The sequence below is a fragment of the Geotrypetes seraphini genome, chromosome 5 (genome assembly GCF_902459505.1).
Source record: "Geotrypetes seraphini chromosome 5, aGeoSer1.1, whole genome shotgun sequence".
Taxonomy (NCBI): domain Eukaryota; kingdom Metazoa; phylum Chordata; class Amphibia; order Gymnophiona; family Dermophiidae; genus Geotrypetes; species Geotrypetes seraphini.
The window spans coordinates 262,241,318-262,262,921 of record NC_047088.1 but is presented as its reverse complement, the minus strand read 5'-3'; the positions used below and the strand labels follow the sequence as shown (position 1 = coordinate 262,262,921).

General features: G+C 44.6%; 1 protein-coding gene across 1 annotated transcript in view; it reads left to right on the top strand.

The window, feature by feature from the left end:
* Window positions 1-10,628, top strand: part of AAMP (angio associated migratory cell protein) — a 44,529-nt gene extending 33,901 nt beyond the window's left edge. The window contains exons 8-11 of the mRNA XM_033945598.1: window positions 4,896-4,999; window positions 5,330-5,420; window positions 6,334-6,488; window positions 7,602-10,628. Of these exons, the coding sequence (XP_033801489.1) occupies window positions 4,896-4,999; window positions 5,330-5,420; window positions 6,334-6,488; window positions 7,602-7,677 (426 nt within the window). The 3' untranslated portion in view covers window positions 7,678-10,628. The remainder of the gene's footprint in view (window positions 1-4,895; window positions 5,000-5,329; window positions 5,421-6,333; window positions 6,489-7,601) is intronic.
* Window positions 10,629-21,604: the final 10,976 nt, after the last annotated feature.

Here is a 21,604-nt window from a genome sequence, read left to right as displayed (position 1 = left end):
TGCTGGGGCCAGCTGAGCCTGCCTGCAAGCACGTGTGTGCGCTGTGACGAGAAACTTGTGCGCTGCGATGTAATATTTTGTGCGCCAGCGCACGCCAGCGCAGCTTAGCGGGAACACTGGACTCCACTAGTCACCTTTCCTTCCTTCGAGCGACTTCCATTAACCACCACCCTCTGGCGTCTGTCCGACAGCTAGTTTCTGACCCAGTTCACCACTTTGGGTCCTAACTTCAGCCCTTCAAGTTTGTTCAACAGCCTCCTATGAGGAACTGTATCAAAGGCTTTGCTGAAATCCAAGTAAATTACATCTAGCATATGTCCTCGATCCAGCTCTCTGGTCACCCAATCAAAAAATTCAATCAGGTTCGTTTGGCACGATTTACCTTTTGTAAAGCCATGTTGCCTCGGATCCTGTAACCCATTAGATTCAAGGAAATACACTATCCTTTCTTTCAGCAACACTTCCATTATTTTTCCAACAACTGAAGTGAGGCTCACCGGCCTGTAGTTTCCTGCTTCATCCCTGTGACCACTTTTATGAATAGGGACCACATCCGCTCTCCTCCAATCCCCAGGAATCACTCCCGTCTCCAGAGATTTGTTGAACAAGTCTTTAATAGGACTCGCCAGAACCTCTCTGAGTTCCCTTAGTATCCTGGGATGGATCCCGTCTGGTCCCATCGCTTTGTCCACCTTCAGTTTTTCAAGTTGCTCATAAACACCCTCCTCCGTGAACGGCGCAGAATCTACACCATTTTCTCGTGTAACTTTGCTAGACAATCTCGGTCCTTCTCCAGGATTTTCTTCTGTGAACACAGAACAGAAGTATTTGTTTAGCACATTTGCTTTTTCCTCATCACTCTCCACATATTTGTTCCCAGCATCTTTTAGCCTAGCAATTCCATTTTTTATCTTCCTCCTTTCACTAATATATCTGAAAAAATTTTTATCTCCCTTTTTTACATTTTTAGCCATTTGTTCTTCCACCTGTGCCTTCGCCAAACGTATCTCTCTCTTGGCTTCTTTCAGTTTCACCCTGTAGTCCTTTCTGCTCTCCTCTTCTTGGGTTTTTTTATATTTCATGAACGCCAACTCTTTCGCCTTTATTTTCTCAGCCACTAGGTTGGAGAACCATATCGGCTTCCTTTTTCTCTTGTTTTTATTGATTTTCTTCACATAAAGGTCCGTAGCCATTTTTATCGCTCCTTTCAGCTTAGGAGCTTAGCTTTCACACTTCCCTCTCCAGACCTCATCTTCTGCTGGGCATGCGTTGTTCCATCTCTTGCTAGCCTGTGCATTTGAGAGCTGGATTGTCCATTTTAACAAAGCTTCAGTCCACAATAGTCCTTGTGTACTTTTGAGTATCTGGGAGCACTGGTACTATCTTTTCACTTTCTTCTGCTATCTTAGCTTCATCCAGCTTGTTTTTAGCTAACATGACTTACAAAGCTGAACAAGTAAAACATCCGCACAGCTACGCTCCTCTGTACATAATCTTCACTCTGATGTGTTATACTTTACTTTGCAGGGTTTCATGACCTGGGGGTCACCGCGTGAGCAGACTGCTGGGCATGATGGACCACTGGTCTGACCCAGCAGCGGCAACTCTTATGTTCTTATGCTTCCTTCTGCATCCTCTAGTTCACCTGTGTCACATGATCACCTCCTGGCTAATTGTATAGGAAAGGGTATCTCTTTGCCCAATTTTCTTCTCCTTCTGTGGGTAACAATTCATTCCTAGCAAAATCAAGCATGTACTCTCTGTGGTAAAAAAACATTCTGGCTGCCCCTGCCCTGGCCTAGGTCACCTTTCTCAAGTTATGTTAGTAATCTTTTGAGATATATGCTGGTAGGCGGGCAAGGTGAGATATGAAAAGTTTAAATACATGGTGTAAATGCTCATTTGAAAGGAAGCTCTGGAATGAGAGGGCATAGGATGGAGTTAAAAGTTGATAGGCTCAGGAATAATCTAAGGAAATACTTTATTAAAGAAAGGGTGGTAGATACGTAGAACACTCTCCCGGAAGAGGTGGTGGAGACACAGACTTTGATTTCAAGAAAGCCTGGGATAATCACGTGGGATCTCGGAGAGAGGAAGACATAATGGTTACTGCGGTTGGGCAGACTGGATGGGCCATTTGGCCTTTATCTGCCATCATGTTTCTATAACCATAAAGCTCTATGACTTCACAATGCAGGTGTAAAGAGCCTTAGCCTATAGGAAGAGGAGATGCAAATGCTAAGAGCCTTAGCCAATGGGGAGAGGAAGAGATAGTGGATGCTGCGGATGGGCCATTTGCCCTTTATCTGCCATCGTGTTTCTATAACCATAAAGCTCTATGACATCACAATGCAGGTGTAAAGAGCCTTAGCCTATAGGAAGAGGAGATGCAAATGCTAAGAGCCTTAGCCAATGGGGAGAGGAAGAGATAGTGGATGCTGCGGATGGGCCATTTGCCCTTTATCTGCCATCGTGTTTCTATAACCATAAAGCTCTATGACATCACAATGCAGGTGTAAAGAGCCTTAGCCTATAGGAAGAGGAGATGCAAATGCTAAGAGCCTTTGCCAATCGGGAGAGGAGGAGACAGTGGATGCTGCGGATGGGCGTTCTGGATGGGCCATTTGGCCTTTATCTGCCATCATGTTTCTATAACCATAAAGCTCTATGACATCACAATGCAGGTGTAAAGAGCCTTAGCCTATAGGAAGAGGATATGCAAATGCTAAGAGCCTTAGCCAATAGGGCGAGGAAGAGATAGTGGATGCTGCGGATGGGCCACTTGCCCTTTATCTGCCATCAGGTTTCTATAACTTTAAAGCTCTATGACATCACAATGCATGTGTAAAGATCCTTAGCTATAGGAAGAGGATATGAAAATGCTAAGAGCCTTTGCCAATAGGGAGAGGAGGAGACAGTGGATGCTGCGGGTGGGCGTTCTGGATGGGCCATTTGGCCTTTATCTGCCATCATGCTTCTGTGTCACCTTTTGAGATATATGTTGGTATTCACTTTTTCTAAATTTCAGATAGGTGTTTGGTCTACAAAACCAGATTAACTATTGGGCAGTTACCTAGGCAAAGCAGCTGGTCTTGACGGCCAAGCAGAGAGCCATCAGCATGCGCGTTAACTGTAGAGAGTCTGGGCACTTTTTCACAGAGTTACCTGTACCTGGATAAGCTGCCATTTACCCTCATTAGCTATACAAAACAGAATCTCTACATTTTCACAGGAGTGATGTTGAGATAAGTCTGGCTGCTGAATATTTAATTATGAAAATTTCAGGGAGACCTAGCAGCGTGAAATATGATGGGGGAGGGGGGTGTTCAATATTCAGCTGAGGCGTCTAATATCCTTGCTCTGGCCCTGCTAACGGCCAGACACCTACTTAAGCCTGGATAAACATTGGTGTGAAGCCTCAAGATAACCAGCAGAGGGTGGTAGAGGTCCATCCATCACATGAACCACTGAAGCCACTGTTGTGGCTTTATGCAAGAGAATTTTTCCACACTCTGATACCTTTTGTATTTTCTTACCATTTGCCATGCTCTGCGACTGGCTGTTGTTTTTGTTTTTTAGTTTTTTTTGAGTAGCAGTGCTGAATGTGCAGAGCTCTGATATTTCACTTTTCTGCCAGAGCAGTGGCTGAGAACCTGGAACCCAGTGCAGATCCATTGCCCTAGGTCAGGGGTAGGCAATTCCGGTCCTCGAGAGCCGGAGCCAGGTCAGGTTTTCAGGATATCCACAATAAATATGCATGAGATAGATTTGCATCTCAAGGAGGCAGTGCATGCAAATCCATCTCATACATATTCTTGGTGGAGATCCTGAAAACCTGATCTGGCTCTGGCTCTCGAGGACTGGAATTGCCTACCCCTGCCCTAGGTAAAAAAAGTTGCAGATTGTGAGTCCTCCAGGGACACCAAGTACCCATTATAACGGAATGTACACCGCTTCAGTAGCTTTTGGGCATGCAAACATTATCTAAGAAATGAAGCTAAATATCCTGTCTTAAGCCATTTCATTTCATGATTCCTGTCACTACTTCCTTTTGCTCGTTTGTGTATGTGCTCGTGTTGCACTTTTGTCCTCATTGCTCTGCATATCCTTTCTTCTCAATGCCATTTCTTCTTTCTTCATTCCCCCGTGCTACACTGCAGGTACTGAAGAGGGATAGACTTAGTAGATAAGGACAGGTTGTTCACCCTCTCCAAGGTAGGGAGAACAAGAGGGCACTCTCTAAAGTTGAAAGGGGATAGATTCCGTACGAACATTAGGAAGTTCTTCTTCACCCAGAGAGTGGTGGAAAACTGGAACGCTCTCCCGGAGTCTGTCGTAGGGGCAAACACCCTCCAGGGATTCAAGACAAAGTTAGTCAAGTTCCTGCTGAGCCAGAATGTACGCAGGTAAGGCTAATATCAGTTAAATTGACCCAAATAAATCCAGGAAAAATTCCATCTGATACTGAAGGGGATAGACTTATTAGATAAGGACAGGTTGTTCACCCTCTCCAAGGTAGAGAGAACGAGAGGGCACTCTCTAAAGTTGAAAGGGGATCGATTCCGTAGAAACGAAAGGAAGTTCTTCTTCACCAAGAGAGTGGTAGAAAACTGGAACGCTCTTCCGGAGTCTGTCATAGGGGAAAACACCCTCCAGGGATTCATGACAAAGTTAGACAAGTTGCTGCTGAACCAGAACGTACACAAGTAAGGCTAGCCTCAGTTAGAGCGCTGTTCTTTGACCGAAGGGCCACCATGTGAGTGGACTGCTGGGCACGATGGACCACTGGTCTGACCCAGCAGCGGCATTTCTTATGTTCTTAATATCACTGCTTTCCTCCATTAACAGGGTCCCTGCTTCCCCTCCTCACTTTCCTCTCTCTCTCCTGTCTGCAGGTGCTTGGAGTGTTCAGAACAGAGAGTAATGTATCCCATGCGTCTCTGCGAGAGGCTGGGGAGCCGGAGTCTAACTGTGTGGAATCGCTGGGCTTCTGCAGCATGTGAGCAAGGGGATGGGTGATGGTTCAACCAGGGTCTCTAGAGCAATGCTCTAGTCTGTTCCCTTCCCATCCAGCCTATCTCCTACTATTCACCATCTTTACATAAATCCCCTGAACGGAGTTTAGAAGCTTCTCTTGTCTCCCCGTCAGGAAGAGGAACCCCTACTTATGTAGACTGAAACTGCCCTTCTTCTATGATCCAGATGGATGTTCTATTTTGGTTAAGGGATTACCCCTTCCTGATTCCTCCTTCCTATGGAAACTCCTCCTTTCTCCTTTTTCTTCTCTGCTCTGTGTTTGAGCTTCTAATCTCTGCCTCATCTTTCGTAGAATGCCACTGGCCGCCGTTGGCTACCTGGATGGAACATTGGCTATCTATGATCTTTCTACACAAAGCCTCCGGCACCGGTGTCAGCATGAGGTAAGGGCAGTGGACCTTCAGAAAGCTGTGCAGAAGTCACTGTCGGAGCAGAAGTTAATATTGCAGGGAATAGAGAGTGGTTAGCTATGCGTACCTAGTGTTTTTCTGATAAGAGTTTTAGATCTGATGTTCTTCTTTGTGGCTGGGAGATTGTGGCACATTTTGGATTGTTCAGAGATATCTTCAGATCCTCATTAACTGTAGTTAACATCATGGGAATGAGAGGGATGAAGTTAAGAGGCTCCAGAGTAATCTAAGGAAATGCTTTTTTACAGAAAGGGTGGTAGATGCGTGGAACAGTCTCTCAGTAGAGGTGGTGGAGACAGAGACTGTGTCTGAATTCAAGAAAGCCTAGGACAGGCATGTGGGTGTCTTTTTTTTTTTTAGGCAGAGGAGGAGATAATGGATGCTTCGGATGGGCAGACTGGATGGGCCATTTGGCCTTCATCTGCTATCATTTTTCTTAGTAACTTCCTCTTTCTGAATGGGCTCTGTACCCTTGTCCTTTGTAGGACACTCTGTGTCTCCTGTGTGTTTGTTTATCCAGCTGTCATGTTAATACACAGATTATGTGAGGCTGTGCCAGAGATGGCTGCTTGGCTTCCTCTGACTGCAAATAAGTTAGGGATTTGGTAGAATGTATAGATTTGTTCCATTCACTATTGCGTGTTGCTACCTTTGTGTTAATGCAAAGGAAAACATGCTGTGCCCCCCTTCCCCCCAAAAAAAAGTGCATCCTGATCTGAGGGCTAAATGCAGACCAGGTGTACGTTATTTCAGTTTATTAAACTTGTGTTGCTTCAAATTTAATGCAAAAATTGATGTATTTATAGATTCTTTAGCCCAAACTAAATAGTATGTATAGCACAGCGGCTGATCAGGGATCCTGTGCTCTTCAATCTCTCTGTCTTAGTCTGGCATCGTGCAGCTCCTCTGGGAGGAGAGCTCTGCTGTGATCTACACCTGCAGTTTGGACGGAGCTGTCCGCCTCTGGGACGCGCGCTCTGGCAAGATGATCAGTGAATACCGTGGCCATGCAGCCGAAATCCTGGACTTTGCTGTCAATAAGTATGTATTTAAAACAGCAGGGGGTGCCAGAGGGCAAGAGTGAGGTAGTGGGAAGCATTGCCAGAACTGTGAGCTTGAAGTTGGGGGCTGGGGGGAGGGTATTTGAAGATGCGGGAGTATTGTACGCAGGAATTTGGTGCATAGACAGAGTTGGACATAACCTAGGTGCTAATATGTATTCTAAAACCTATGCCCGTAAATATGAAGAAGCTGCCTAAGCGTTTTTCTGCAGATACTCACTGAACCGACTTAGAGCTAGATGTCAGTAATACCACATGAGTCCACTGCCATCTGCTTTTTGGCTGAGTCCAAAAGAGCAAATGATTTGCATGGAGATTCTCCTTAATCCCTGTCTCTCCCATCCGATGTATCGCTGTGAGAGTGATTCGCACATGTGCAGAGTTGGCAGGGGAAGCTCAAACACCTGAGAGCAGCCTCCTGCCACTCAGCTGTTCAGGGAAGGAAACCTTTTTTTTTTTTAAATGAACACAGATGTGCGGATTACCCACACACAATATCTGTCCCCATTAAAATTTGTGCCGGCCCCCTTTGCCAAAGACAGGAGAGAAGCCCACTCCCTGCTGTCCCAGCAACCCATAGCAGCAAAAATGGAGGAGGGATGCCCACTCTCTCCTGCCAAGGGAGCCCCCTCCCTCGAACCATCCCCTACCTTCCCCCCTTCCACCCAAAAAAAAGGCTGAAGAGATGTCCACTTCCTCATGCCACCGGAGTCTCCCCCTCTTTCCCCCCCTGTACCTTTGTCCAAGGTTGAGAGCATGAGGGAAGCCAGTCCCTCCTGTTCTGAGGCCCTTCAGTCCAAAATGGTGGGCCTTCCCCTCCCTGTTGGATCATGTGATGCATGGGGAGGGGGGCCTTAAGGCCTTGATTGGCTCAGACACAGGTATGGGTTAGCTTTACCTAGCTAGTACATGCTGAGTTCTAGGCTCATGTGAGCTTCATGCCAAGGAGAAGCTTCATACCTACCCTGTGTTTCCCTTAATCAGAATGGCATCTAATCTTAAAATACTTGCCGAGCAGATTGGGTGACTAATTTGGGGCCTTATCAGCTGTCATTTACTATGTTCTTATGTCTTTGTCTCTCTCCTGTTGCAGAGATGCCTCTGTGGTGGTGACAGCATCCGGAGACCACAAAGCCAAAGTGTTCTGTGTCCAGCGGCCAGATCGCTAGCCACGGCCTTCCTCCCTATGCCAGCTTAACTCCTGCAGGAATCGGCAATGCATCATGGGATTTATTTCGTTTCTCTTTTGAACGGCAGCATGCCGCAAATTGACTCCCCAGCGTAATTATGAGGGAGAAAAGACTTGACCCCTCCCAGTGCCAGGTGAAGTGTCCCATTGCTGGTATAGGGACCCTGGGCAGTGGTGTTAAAAGGGGGCTGGGAATCCCGGGATTTGTATAAAGGGGCCTGTGTTACAAAGCTGTGTTCCCAGTGAGTGAGCATTTCTGATGACCCTGTGTAACTCATCGGCTTTTATGTGGCCCAGTAGTGCTTCAGTGGACAATAACTAGTGCTGCTACTGTGTACTCGGCACTCGGTTCAGAAAGATCTAGGCTGCAATGTATGGCCACCAGTGGCATTGTAAAGATATAGAGGTGACCAGCCCATGGCCCCCTCTACCAGGATTAGAATAGAGTTAATGGCAGAGCTGGGATTGGAACTGAGGCACAAGGAGACAGCGACTTGTCCAGGGTCATGCAGAGAGTGGCAGAGTTTGGGATTAGCTGGTCCTCAGTTTTACACCAAGTCCTCCCTTTGAGTCCCATTGGAAACGCACAGCGTATGCTTTTCAGCAGATCAGGGCTTCATGCGGCAGTCGGGTCAGACTGGAAAGCTTTTAAAATTATGAGCCTCGTCTGTCTCGCTACGTTCCTTTTCAGCGGCGAACAGGGGTGGGATCTGGATAGAACATGGCGCTTCCTGCTCAACCTCTCCAATCCAGGTTGGTTCATCTTGAGTGGGAGGCTGGAGCCCTCTTTCCAGGTTCCACCACTGCTTCCGTTTTAACCGTTTAAACCTTTTGTTTTTTCAGCTCTTTTTGATAGTACAGCTGGTATAAGGAGGGGTGGCTTTCCTGCTATGGAGTGTTGATACTCTCTGCGCAAGTGTTATTAAGGGATCCCGCGTTCCTTGCCTAGGAGATATAATATTTCACAGTAGCTCTTGGGTCTTTCCGCCTCTGTCTCTTGCTAGCAGGCTGGAGCCCTGCTCAGTTAATGCATCTGTTGATGAAGCTTTCTGTACTGAAATGATGCTTAGAAGGGTGGCAGGAGGTGGTGTGTGGGGGTTGTTCCTCTTTCTGCTATTATTAAAATGACTGTCTCCAGACCTGTATAAAGACTACTTGCTCACTCTTTCAGATTTGTGCCTTCATTGTAATTGGGATGGTGGTGGTGGTGGGGGTGTGTGTGGCTCTGTCTTGCTACCCTATTCTTCAGATTCACCTTGCACCCCTCTTGACTCTGCTCGTGCCAGATCATTCTCGCCTGTGGCTTTCAGGAGCCCTGGAACAGAATGTACCACAGACATTTCACCAGATCTGCTGTACTTCTGGCTGTCGGTGCAAAGCTTGGGAGTGCCCTGCTTTTGTAGTTTTCTGCCTAAATACCAGTTGTTTCTATGATGAGTAGGATGGGGGATGAACACAAGGTGACCTGGGAACTCGATCCTTGATGAGAAAAGCACAGGTAAGTGTAGAAAGCTAGTGGGGTGTCTGAGAGGTTTTTATCTGCTGCCTTTTTTTGGCACTTGGATGATACTTCATTACTCATCAGTGGAGTACCTGGGAAGGGCATGGTCACTGGGTACCAGACTGAGGGGGTTCTGGGGGAGGTCAGACAAAAAAGCATGACACCATCTTGATGTGGTATGTATGGGGGGGACACCAGCAGAAGACCTTTCCAAACCCAAGCTCCATGTGAGTTGTACCAAGTACCGTAGGAAGTAGAGCTGCACATTTGCTTCATGCGGGTGCCTTAAAGTTTTAATGTGCACTAAACTGGCTTGGTGTGCCTTAATTTAGGGGTGGTAGTGATAAACACTCCTGGTTTAAAATGAAAACGGAAAAATAGCCACATCTTTCTTGCCTGTGCATATCCCTGGTAGGAAGAGGCCTAGCCTAGAGGGCTTACAATCTTAAATTGGTACCCAAGTTAGGACTTAAAGGATTACAAGGAACTTGAGCTCTGGTTTCCCTGGTCAGCTGCCTCACACTCTCAACTTCTTGCCCACTATTCTTTGTCTGCTGAAGGCAGAAGGGCTAGTTATGACTGAAACTTACCCTCTCTTCATTTTTATCTGCAAATTAAATACATGATGGCCAAACCCTACCCTACTGCTACTTGGGCCATGGCACAATACAGGGCAGTGGAACACCTTTTGAATTGGTGGGGGAAAGCAAACTAAGCTCTATCCTACCCCTCCTTCCCTAGTTGTTGATGCTGTATGAGGTAAAAGACTGATAAGGGTATTGGTCACTATAGTCCATCCCGCTCTGTTGATGACATAAGGTGGATGATGCACAAATGAGGTGCTCTCAGCATCCAAAAAGATGCTACAGTGCTGTCATTCTGCCCCAGCTCCTGCTATGAGAAAATGGCACTGGATTCAGAGCTGTTTAGGAGGGTGATATTTGGCTTTTCATGGGCATCAAACGTTTATAGGCCGAGTACAAATGTAGTCCTGCTGGTACGTTCATATTGTATCGGTTCTACGAGTACCAGAATGCACTGGGAGGCATTGTCAGAAGGCCAGATCAATATGGTATTGGAGCTATATGTTCCAGGAGGCAGCGTCAGCCAGAACCAACCTAAGTCTTCTGACACTGGAGCAGAGTTCTAGATTTTGAATCCATCTGTATTTACTATTGCTCCACTGTATTCCCCTCCTCCTAGAGGAACACCACAGGCCCCTTCAAAGGCAAAAATCATGAGCAATCAATGCTGAAACAATAGAACCTGCCTGAATAAGTGGCTTACAAATTGAATCTTCTAAACCAAGATTTGGCCCCAATCCCTGTAACTCTTCCATGAGAGAGATGGCATAGAAAGTATTGGACTCCTGTTGCCATGAGCCTTTCTCTGAATAGTGTAGAATTTTTAATGCCCTCTCTCCCCCCACACACATTCCCCCCTCCCCCCAAGAGCCCTGAGACTGGGAGTTATGTTGCAGAGCTTGAAAAGGCAGCTCTAAGCCCGGCCATCCTGTCTTCCTTTAATGATCCAAGTTCTCCCCAATAACCGTAAATTTAGCTTCCAAAGCATTTCCAGCCACCTTGGGGTGGGGACCCTCCATATTAGTGCACAGAAATGTTGCTGAGCCATGGGGCAGCTTTACCCAAAATCTTACTTCAGAGGGCAGTTGTTCCCCCACCCCAATTTCAAGTCCTTTTCCAGCCATATTGATGTCTAATTAAGCCCTTATTGGCCTGTAATATCTCAAAACACCTGTGAGATGGGACAAAGAGATTTGGAATGCTGGGGAGTGAGGAAGGGGAGGATAGGAGAAGAGGGAAGGTGTTGAGGAAGATGAGAAGTATGTGATGGGCAGCAGAAGGAAGAGCAGAGGGCTGCAAGTTGGGAAAGAGAGGAAGATCACCTGTATGGGATGGGAGGATGAAGGCTGCAGAAAGGATGGTTGGGAGAGGGGAGGAGCAGGACAGGAGTTGCAGAGGTTGGGGAGAGGAATGAAGAGGGTGGAGAAAAGAAAGCTCACGCTTTAAATGTGATGGAGTGTGTCTATGTTATCAAGATTTTATTATGTAATATCATTTTGTAATTTTTATAATAAAATTTTTGTTTTCTGAAGACTTACTCTAACTCTGTTAATTAGTTTAAAAAAAAATTATTTGTGCTTAATAACGTAAGAATTGACATAGTGGGACGGACCAAAGGTTCATCAAGTCCAGTATCCTGATTCCAACAGTGGTCAACCCAGGTTACAAGTTCCTGACAAGATCCCAAACAGCAAAACAGATTTTATGCTGCTTGGCTTGTGGACTTCTGTTTTAGGAAATTATCCAAGCCTTTTGAAAACCCTGCCGCTTTCACCACATTCTACAATGAATTCCACCGTTTAGTTACACATTGAGTGAAGAAATATTTTCTCTGGTTTGTTTTAAATTTACTACTTAGCCTCATCGCAAGTCCCCTAATCCTAGTATTTTTGGAAAGAGTAAACAAACGATTTACTTCTACCTGTTCCACTCCACTCAGCCAAACAAATTTATGATTATATGTCAGGTACGTTGAGATAATTGCACTTCCTACTCCACAGTCAAGAACTGGGTTGCTGCATTTGGAACAGGACATTGGAGCAATGAAGAACATTCTGGGAGACCAACTCACGTGACGATTCCTGAAAACGTGAATGCCATTCATTCCATGATACTGGGCTATCAAAAAATATCTGCTAAAACAATGGCTGAGATCTTGGAGATATCCTGAGAATGAATAGACTATATTTTTCATGAGATTTTAGACATGAGAAAGCTCTCACCTGAATGGGTTCTTAAACGTCTTTATGTTGACAAGAAGTGTGATTGAGTGGTTGCCTTACAATCCATTTTGGGATCAACTGTGGTGGGATCCTGTGAGATTTTGCTTGTATATTACCTGGAAAAGGGTGCAGCCATCATGGCAAAGTACTATGTTACATTTCTTCACAAACCAAAGCAACAACTGATCTCCTCGAGGCAAGTCTTTGTAAAGAATCCTGCATTTTTTCAGAAGGCGGCCATTACGCATTAGAATTTGGCAGATCTTCACTTTGAAGTTCTGAAACACCCAGCCTAGTCACCTGATTTGGTCCCTTTTTACTACAACCTCTTCCTACCCTCAAGAAACACCTCGAGGATGCCACATTAGCTGTGGATAAATGGTTTACACTGTAGTACAATCCAAAGATTTTTTTCTTGGATTGGTGAAACAAGTTAGAACAAAGTCATAAGCTCAATGGTGCATAGATAGAGTAAATAAATGTTTTGAATCCCATAGCTAGTTGTTTTCTTTACAAAACCAAGGATTTATCAACGTCTTCTATCTCCTCTTGTTGGTTCCAGGACCAGTTGTTCCTAGAAGCAGTCATATATAACATCTTGGAATTTTACCTCCCTAGCACACTGTGAGGTGACATTTATCTAGTCAAACTTGAGATAATTGAATTTACCTACTATATTTTTACCCAATTTGCCAGCTTTCCTAATCTCTGTAATCATTTCTTCATATGTCATATTTTTCTGTTCTAACTGAAGACAGTACAACCCTACCAGTCTACTCCTTCCTTCACACATGGAATTTCTATCCATAAGGATTCCATCCTACTTTGTTTCCTGTAGAATGTTTGTTTTGCTTGACTCTATGATGGTGCAAGGACGAAGGATTTAGATTTGTAAGAAGAACTGGAGTCAAATATGTGTATTTGGAACTTTCATTAAAGTCCATTTCAGGATTTTGTTTTGTTTAGGTGTATTTGGAACTTTCATTAAAGTCCATTTCAGGATTTTGTTTTGTTTAGGTGTATTTGGAACTTTCATTAAAGTCCATTTCAGGATTTTGTTTTGTTTAGGTGTATTTGGAACTTTCATTAAAGTCCATTTCAGGATTTTGTTTTGTTTAGGTGTATTTGGAACTTTCATTAAAGTCCATTTCAGGATTTTGTTTTGTTTAGGTGTATTTGGAACTTTCATTAAAGTCCATTTCAGGATTTTTTTTGTTTAGGTGTATTTGGAACTTTCATTGAAGTCCATTTCAGGATCATCGTCTCCCCACAGTGTATTTTTGGTTTCTCTTGTATTTGAGTTTGAACCAGTTATCGTCTGTATATTTGCAGGACTGTTTTGTGCCATATGTTCCATCTAGGTTACTGCATTCTGCAGGTCATTTTGGTTATTCCATCTCATAAAATTTTACTGCATGAAACATTGTTTTCTCTTGTGCTGGACCGACGAAGTGGAACAAGCTTCCTGTGCATCTTTGACGACAGAAAGATTTGTGTCAATTGAAGAAACTGTTGAAGTGACATCTTTTTTTACCAGATGAAATATGCCTCTTAATGCTGCTGACATTTGTGCTTTTGATTAGTTATCAGCTTATTCTTCCTTTTGGAAAATCTATTGTGATGAAGTTCTTGATGTATGTTACAATGACACTTTTGTGGTATGTGTATATATATCCTCTATAATAAAACCCCTAAGCGCGCATGCGCACTTACAACGTCATGTTCCCTGACAGCGTGATGTGTGCCTCCGTGCCGAATTCGATTGGAGGCGGGTTTGCGATGCATGTGGCGGCTTGCGATGTGTGCGGCTTAGAATTCAGCAGCGGTTTGTGTCAGCAAAGACTGCGAGGTGTCCCACTGCACTCTGAGGTGGTAAGAAGCGGCGGTTTGTGTCATGCTGGTAAGAAGTGGAGGGGGAGAGGAAAAGGGGGCTGCTTTGGAGGGAGGGGTGTGCTGGGGGGGGCAGACAGCAATCATGTCCCATGCTGGTAAGAAGTGGAGGGGGAGAGGGAAAAGGGGCTGCTTTGAGGGGATGCTGGACAGGGGGAGCAGGTAAAAGGTGCTGCTGGATGGGGGGAGGAGGTAAAAGGAAGAGAGAAAGCCTATTGCTGGACAGGGGGATCAGGTAAGAGGTGCTGCTGGACGGGGGGGTTAAAAGGGAGAAGAGGTACTGCTGGACGGGGGTAAAAGGAAGGGAGAAGGCATTCTGGACAAGTGGAGCAGGAAAGAGGTGCTGCTGGACAGGGGGAGCAGGGAAGAGGTGCTGCTGGATAGGGGGAGGTAAAAGGGAGAAGGGCTACTGCTGGTCAGAGGAGCAGGGAAGGGGTACTGCTGGACAGGGGGAGGTAAAATGAAGGGAGAAGGGCTGCTGATGGACAGCGGGTGAGATAAAAGGAAGGGAGAAGACCTACTGCTTGGCAGGGAGCAGGGAAGAGGTGCTGCTGGATAGGGGGAGGTAAAAGGGAGAAGAGCTACTGCTGGTCGGGGGAGCAGGGAAGGGGTGCTGCTGGACAGGGGGAGGTAAAACGAAGGGAGAAGGGCTGCTGCTGGACGGGGAGCAGGGAAGATATGCTGCTGGATAGGGGGGAGGTAAAAAGAAGGGAGGTCTACTGGACGGGGAGCAGGCAAGGGATGGTGGTGGACAGCCGAGGAAAGACAGAAAGCGGCCAAGGAGAGAGAGAGAAAGAAAGACACACACACATCTATTCTCGCACCCATTAATTTAACGGGCTTAAAGACTAGTATATATATTTATTGTATTTTTAAATTATGTATGTAATGTTCTGTTCCACTGCCAAGTGACCCCCCCCCTCCCTTCTTGCAGCGGGAGAGATGCCCACTCTCCCCCACTGCCAAGTGACTTAATTTAGTGTCTTTGTAATTTTTGACAGAGTAAAAAATCCGTCCACTTGTACCCGTTCTACTCCACTCAGGATTTTGAAGACTTCAATCCTATCTCCCCTCAGCTGTCTCTTTTCCAAGCTGAAGAGCCCTAACCGTTTTAGTCTTTCCTCATACGAGAGGAGTTCCATCCTCTTTATCATCTTGGTCGTTTTTCTAGTTCTGCTGTATCTTTCTTGAGCTAAGGAGACCAGAATTGAACGCAGTACTCCAGGTGAGGTCATACGGAGCAATACAGAGGCATTACTAACATTCTTAGTCTTGTTAACCATCCCTTTTTTCCTAATTCCTAGCATCCTGTTTGCTTTATTGGCCGCCACCACACATTGGGCGGAAGGTTCCATCGTATTGTCTACAATGACACCCAGAGCCTTTTCTTGGGTGCTAACCCCCAAGGTGGACCCTAGCATCCGGTGATTTGGGTTATTCTTCCCAATGCGCATCATGTTGCATTTCTCCACATTAAATTTCATCTGCCATTTGGACGCCCCGTTTTCCAATTTCCTAAGGTCCACCTGCAATTTTTCACAATCCGCCTGCGATTTAACAACTTTGAATAGTTTAGTATCATTGCAAATTTAATCACCTCACTCGTCATTCCAATTTCCAGGTCATTTATAAATAAGTTAAATAGCACCAGTCACAGTACAGACCCTGCAGCACTCCACTGTTTACTCTCCTCCATTGAGAAAAATGACCATTTAACCCTACCTTCTGTTTTCTATCCGATAATACAATTCCTAATCCACAACTGAACTTTGCCACCTATTCCATGACACTTTAATTTTCTCAGGAGCCTCTCATGAGGAACTTTATCAAAAGCTTTCTGAAAATCTAGATACACTAAATCAACCAGCTCACCTTAATCCATATGTTTGTTCACACCTTCAAAGAAGTCAAGCAGAACCCATGCTGACTCCGTCTCATTAAATCATGTTTGTCTACGTGTTTCACAATTTTATTTTTTATAATTGTTTCCACCATTTTGCCTGACACTGAAGTCAGGCTTACTGGTCTGTAATTTCCCAGATCACCCCTGGAGCCCTTTTTAAAAATCAGCGTAACATTGGCCACCCTCCAATCAGGTACTACAGATGATTTTAGCGACAGGTTACAGATCACTAAATAGGAGCAATTTCATGTTTTCATTTTAATACCCTGGGATGTATACCATCCAGTCCATTTGATTTATCACTTTTTAACTTGTCGATTTGGCTTAGTATATCTTCCAGATTCACCGAGATTTCTTTCAGTTCCTCCGCATCATCACCCTTGTAAACCATTTCCGGTTCAGGTAGATCTCTTACATCTTAGGTAAAGACCGAAGCAAAGAATTAATTCAGTTTCTCCGCTATAAGAACATAAGAATTGCCGCTGCTGGGTCAGACAAGTGGTCCATCGTGCTCAGCAATCTGCTCCCATGGTGGCCCTAAGGTCAAAGACCAGTGCCCTAACTGAGTCTAGCCTTACTTGCGTACGTTCTGGTTTAGCAGGAACTTGTCTAACTTTGTCTTGAATCCCTGGAGGATGTTTTCACCTATAATAGCCTCCGAAAGAGCGTTCCAGTTTTCCACCACTCTCTGGATGAAGAAGAACTTCCTTCAACATCTTTATAAATGATCTGGACATAGGTACGACCAGCGAGGTGATTAAATTTGCGGACGATACAAAATTATTCAGGGTAGTGAAGACGCATGGGGATTGTGAAGATCTGCAAAGTGACATAATCAGGCTCGAGGAATGGGCATCGACATGGCAGATGAAGTTCAATGTGGATAAGTGTAAAGTGATGCATGTCGGTAACAAAAGTCTCATGCATGAATACAGGATGTCCGAGGCAGTACTTGGAGAGACCTCCCAGGAAAGGGACTTGGGAGTTCTGATCGACAAGTCGATGTAACCATCCACGCAATGTGCGGCGGTGGCAAAAAGTGCAAACAGAATGCTAGGAATGATAAAGAAGGGGATCACGAACAGATTGGAGAAGGTTATCATGCCGCTGTACCGGGCCATGGTGCGCCCTCACCTGGAGTACTGTGTACAGCACTGGTTGCCGTACATGAAGAAGGACACGGTACTACTTGAAAGGGTCCAGAGAAGAGTGACTAAGATGGTTAAGGGGTTTGAGGAGCTGCCGTACAGCAAAAGATTAGAGAAATTGGGCCTCTTCTCCCTCGAACAGAGGAGATTGAGAGGGGACATGATCGAAACATTGAAGGTACTGAAGGGGATAGACTTAGTAGATAAGGACAAGTTGTTCACTCTCTCCAAGGTAGGGAGAACGAAAGGGCACTCTCTAAAGTTGAAAGGGGATAGATTCCATACGAACATAAGGAAGTTCTTCTTCATCCAGAGAGTGGTGGAAAACTGGAATGCTCTCCCAGAGTCATAGGGGAAAACACCCTCCAGGGATTCATGATAAAGTTGGACAAGTTCCTGCTGAACAAGGATGTACTCTGTAGGGCTAGACTCAGGGTGCTGGTCTTTGACCAAAGGGCCGCCGCGTGAGCGGACTGCTGGGCATGATAGATCACTGGTCTGACCCAGCAGCGGTATTTCTTATGTTCTTATGTTTGTACGGAATCTATGGCCTTCTCCTCCTCTATCATCCAATGGCCCACAGATTCCCTCACAGGTTTTCCGCTTCTGATGTACCTAAAAAAATTGTTATACATCAGTGGACCTTGCAAAAGAGGCAAAAACTCATGTTGCTTTGTGGATGTGAAGGTAATGTAGCTCTTATTCTCAGTTTGGATTTCAATTGCTTATGTGAACTACACAAATAACTGCGCAAAGAAGCACACCCTTTGGCTTGCGCCTTAAGCCCCTACAACAGTGTTGGAGTAGAGTGACTCTCCCATGCTGGCCTGACTCAACTCCCCTCCTCTGCTAATGCTGGATCCTGGTGGGCAACATAGCAGGCGCATTGGGGGTGGAGCGACTTTCCCATGCTAGCCTGATGTCCCTCCTCTGATGATGTTGGATCCCGGTGGGGCAGCTCCTGGTGCAAATGGAGCTGCCCTGTGTTTGGTGCCTTCAGGCTCCAGTTAATGGTGGCATATAGCAAGAGCATCAGCAACTCTCCATCGCTGGCCCAACTTGCTCCTCTCCTCTGCTGCCGCTGGATTCTGGTGGGGGCAGCTCCTGGTGGCAATGGAGCTGTTTGCTATATGCCTAAGGCTGCTCAGATGTCCTGCCTGCCTCCCAGTAGGTGGGGCAGTTATACTGACTTTCTCCAGATGTTTGGAAGAAGGTTAAAATACTTTTATTTCTAACATTGTTGCTAATTGACTGAGAGAGAATTTGTACATGTTTTCCCGGAGTTTGCTTGGAGAATTAATGCTGACAACTATTGTGGAGTTCTTTTGACCTATGATTATGCTGGCACAGAAAGTACTGAGGTCTTTTTTTGCTCCATTTATTGTGTTGACAGCTTCCCTGGGCTAATCTGTAAGAGAATGGTGTTAATTCCATTAATTGATATTTAGGGAATCAATAACGACGTTTTCAACAATGGTGAAAGGAAACTAGGAGTGTTTAAGGAGAGAACAGATTATTATCCCTGTCAACTTCTAAGCAGCCTGTAGATGAAGGGGAAAAAAATACAATTCTGGAATTTGTCCCTGCAGTTCACCATCCCCGTGTCATTCTTTAAGAGAGAGGGAAAAATCAGCGTATGAATGGGCCCAGCCACTGACCCTCAAGCCTTGCATTGAAGAATGCCAGTGTAGAAGGACTGAGGTTTAAATAGACACTAGAGAATGACAGTCTCTAGTATCCAGAGCAGATATTGTGATGTCATAATGCCTTATTTCACCAATGCCTAAGAGCCAACCTCAGCAGTGATGTCACAATGGCTTGACTGTCCTATACTTGGCTCACATAAGAATCAGAGTATGAGTGGGCCCAGCCACTGACCCTCAAGCCTTGCATTGAGGAATGCTGGTTGAGAAAGACTGAGGTTGAAATAGACACTAGAGAATGACAGTCTCTAGTATCCAGAGCAGATTTTGTGATGTCATAATGCCTTATTCCACTAATGCCTAAGAGCCAGCCTCATCAGTGATGTCACAATGGCCTTATTATCCCATGAATGGGCTCAGCCACTGACCCTCAAGGCTTGCATTGAAGAATGCCAGTGTAGAAGGACTGAGGTTTAAATAAACACTAGAGAATGACAGTCTCTAGTATCCAGAGCAGATATTGTGATGTCATAATGCCTTATTTCACCAATGCCTAAGAGCCAACCTCAGCAGTGATGTCACAATGGCTTGACTGTCCTATACTTGGCTCACATAAGAATCAGAGTATGAGTGGGCCCAGCCACTGACCCTCAAGCTTGCATTGAAGAATGCTGGTTGAGAAAGACTGAGGTTGAAATAGACACTAGAGAATGACAGTCTCTAGTATCCAGAGCAGATTTTGTGATGTCATAATGCCTTATTCCACCAATGCCTAAGAGCCAGCCTCATCAGTGATGTCACTATGGCCTTATTATCCCATGAATGGGCTCAGCCACTGACCCTCAAGGCTTGCATTGAAGAATGCCAGTGTAGAAGGACTGAGGTTTAAATAAACACTAGAGAATGACAGTCTCTAGTATCCAGAGCAGATATTGTGATGTCATAATGCCTTATTTCACCAATGCCTAAGAGCCAACCTCAGCAGTGATGTCACAATGGCTTGACTGTCCTATACTTGGCTCACATAAGAATCAGAGTATGAGTGGGCCCAGCCACTGACCCTCAAGCCTTGCATTGAAGAATGCTGGTTGAGAAAGACTGAGGTTTAAATAAACACTAGAGAATGACAGTCTCTAGTATCCAGAGCAGATTTTGTGATGTCATAATGCCTTATTCCACCAATGCCTAAGAGCCAGCCTCATCAGTGATGTCACAATGGCCTTATTATCCCATGAATGGGCTCAGCCACTGACCCTCAAGGCTTGCATTGAAGAATGCCAGTGTAGAAGGACTGAGGTTTAAATAAACACTAGAGAATGACAGTCTCTAGTATCCAGAGCAGATATTGTGATGTCATAATGCCTTATTCCACCAATGCCTAAGAGCCAGCCTCATCAGTGATGTCACAATGGCCTTATTATCCCATGAATGGGCTCAGCCACTGACCCTCAAGGCTTGCATTGAAGAATGCCAGTGTAGAAGGACTGAGGTTTAAATAAACACTAGAGAATGACAGTCTCTAGTATCCAGAGCAGATATTGTGATGTCATAATGCCTTATTCCACCAATGCCTAAGAGCCAGCCTCATCAGTGATGTCACAATGGCCTTATTATCCCATGAATGGGCTCAGCCACTGACCCTCAAGGCTTGCATTGAAGAATGCCGGCGTAGAAGGACTGAGGATGAGATAGACACTAAAGAATGACACGGGATGGTTTCCTGTGGTTATCTATGGGGACGGGAACAAATTCTGTCCCTGTGTCATTCTCTATGTCAGGGGTGCCCACACTTTTTTGGCTTGTGAGCTACTTTTATGTTATAACATTTTATGGAAGAAATCCAATAAATATACAATAAAATAATCGTTACATATTAAATTTACCATATTAACATTTCATCACATGTCATTCATTTCTTCAAAATAAATTTTCAAATTACCTATTACAACTATCAATACATTCTCCCTTTTACCTTCCACCCTTTCCTTCCCCCTCCCCCCCCATTATTTTAATTTAATTATAACATTGTAATAAATGAATTAAACAAAATACAATTCAAGTAATTCCACATATTACTATAATCCCTCCCAATCCAACCCCTACCCTAGAACGAAAAGTGACATCAAATACCAAGTATTAAAATATATTGTACTATACCAAATCTTCAATGTAAAGTATTAGGAATCATACTTCTTGCTCTTGAGGATAAATTTTGTATGTAAGGATCCCAAATTTTAAAAAATAAACAAGTTCTAGGAAATTTACAAACCTACCACACCTCAAATAAAATTAAACGATGAAATAGATTCCTCCAATGCCAAAAACTAGGCAAATCTTTCTGTAACCAATACTGCAAAGTACACTTATGACCAATCATACACGCCCTTTGAAATAGAATACTTCCCTAACCAAAACCACCACAAGCCGCAGCTTTACTAAATAACACCCCCTTTGGAGATTCTACCAATTGACAATTCCATAATGAACCTAAAAATAATAAGATAGCAGACCAGAAAGATTTAATAAGATGACATTTCCACAATGCATGAGATAAAGTATTTGGATCTTTTTCACATTTGATACGAATAGGAGAATTTACTAAACCTGCATGAAATGCTTGTACCTGTGAAAAATATGCCCTATGCAAAACTATACGTACATTCTCTCCAAACAAAACCCGTAATAATTTTAGGCAAACGATGTTACTTTTAAAATGACCAAGTCAAAATGATCTACCAACAATAAAAATTTAAAAAACACAAAGCATACTACACAGAGAAAATGTTAATTATCATTTGTATACAGGGTTTTTATCAGAGGTCAAGGCAGATGACTTTAAAATATGCAATGTCACCTCAGTAACAACTAGACAAAAATAGACAAATATACCCCCTCCCATTTTACTAAACTGTGATAGCAGTTTTTAGCGCAGGAAGCTGCGCTGAATGCCCTGTGTTGCTCTCGATGCTCATAGGCTCCCTGCGCTAAAACCCGCTATTGCGGTTTAGTAAAATAT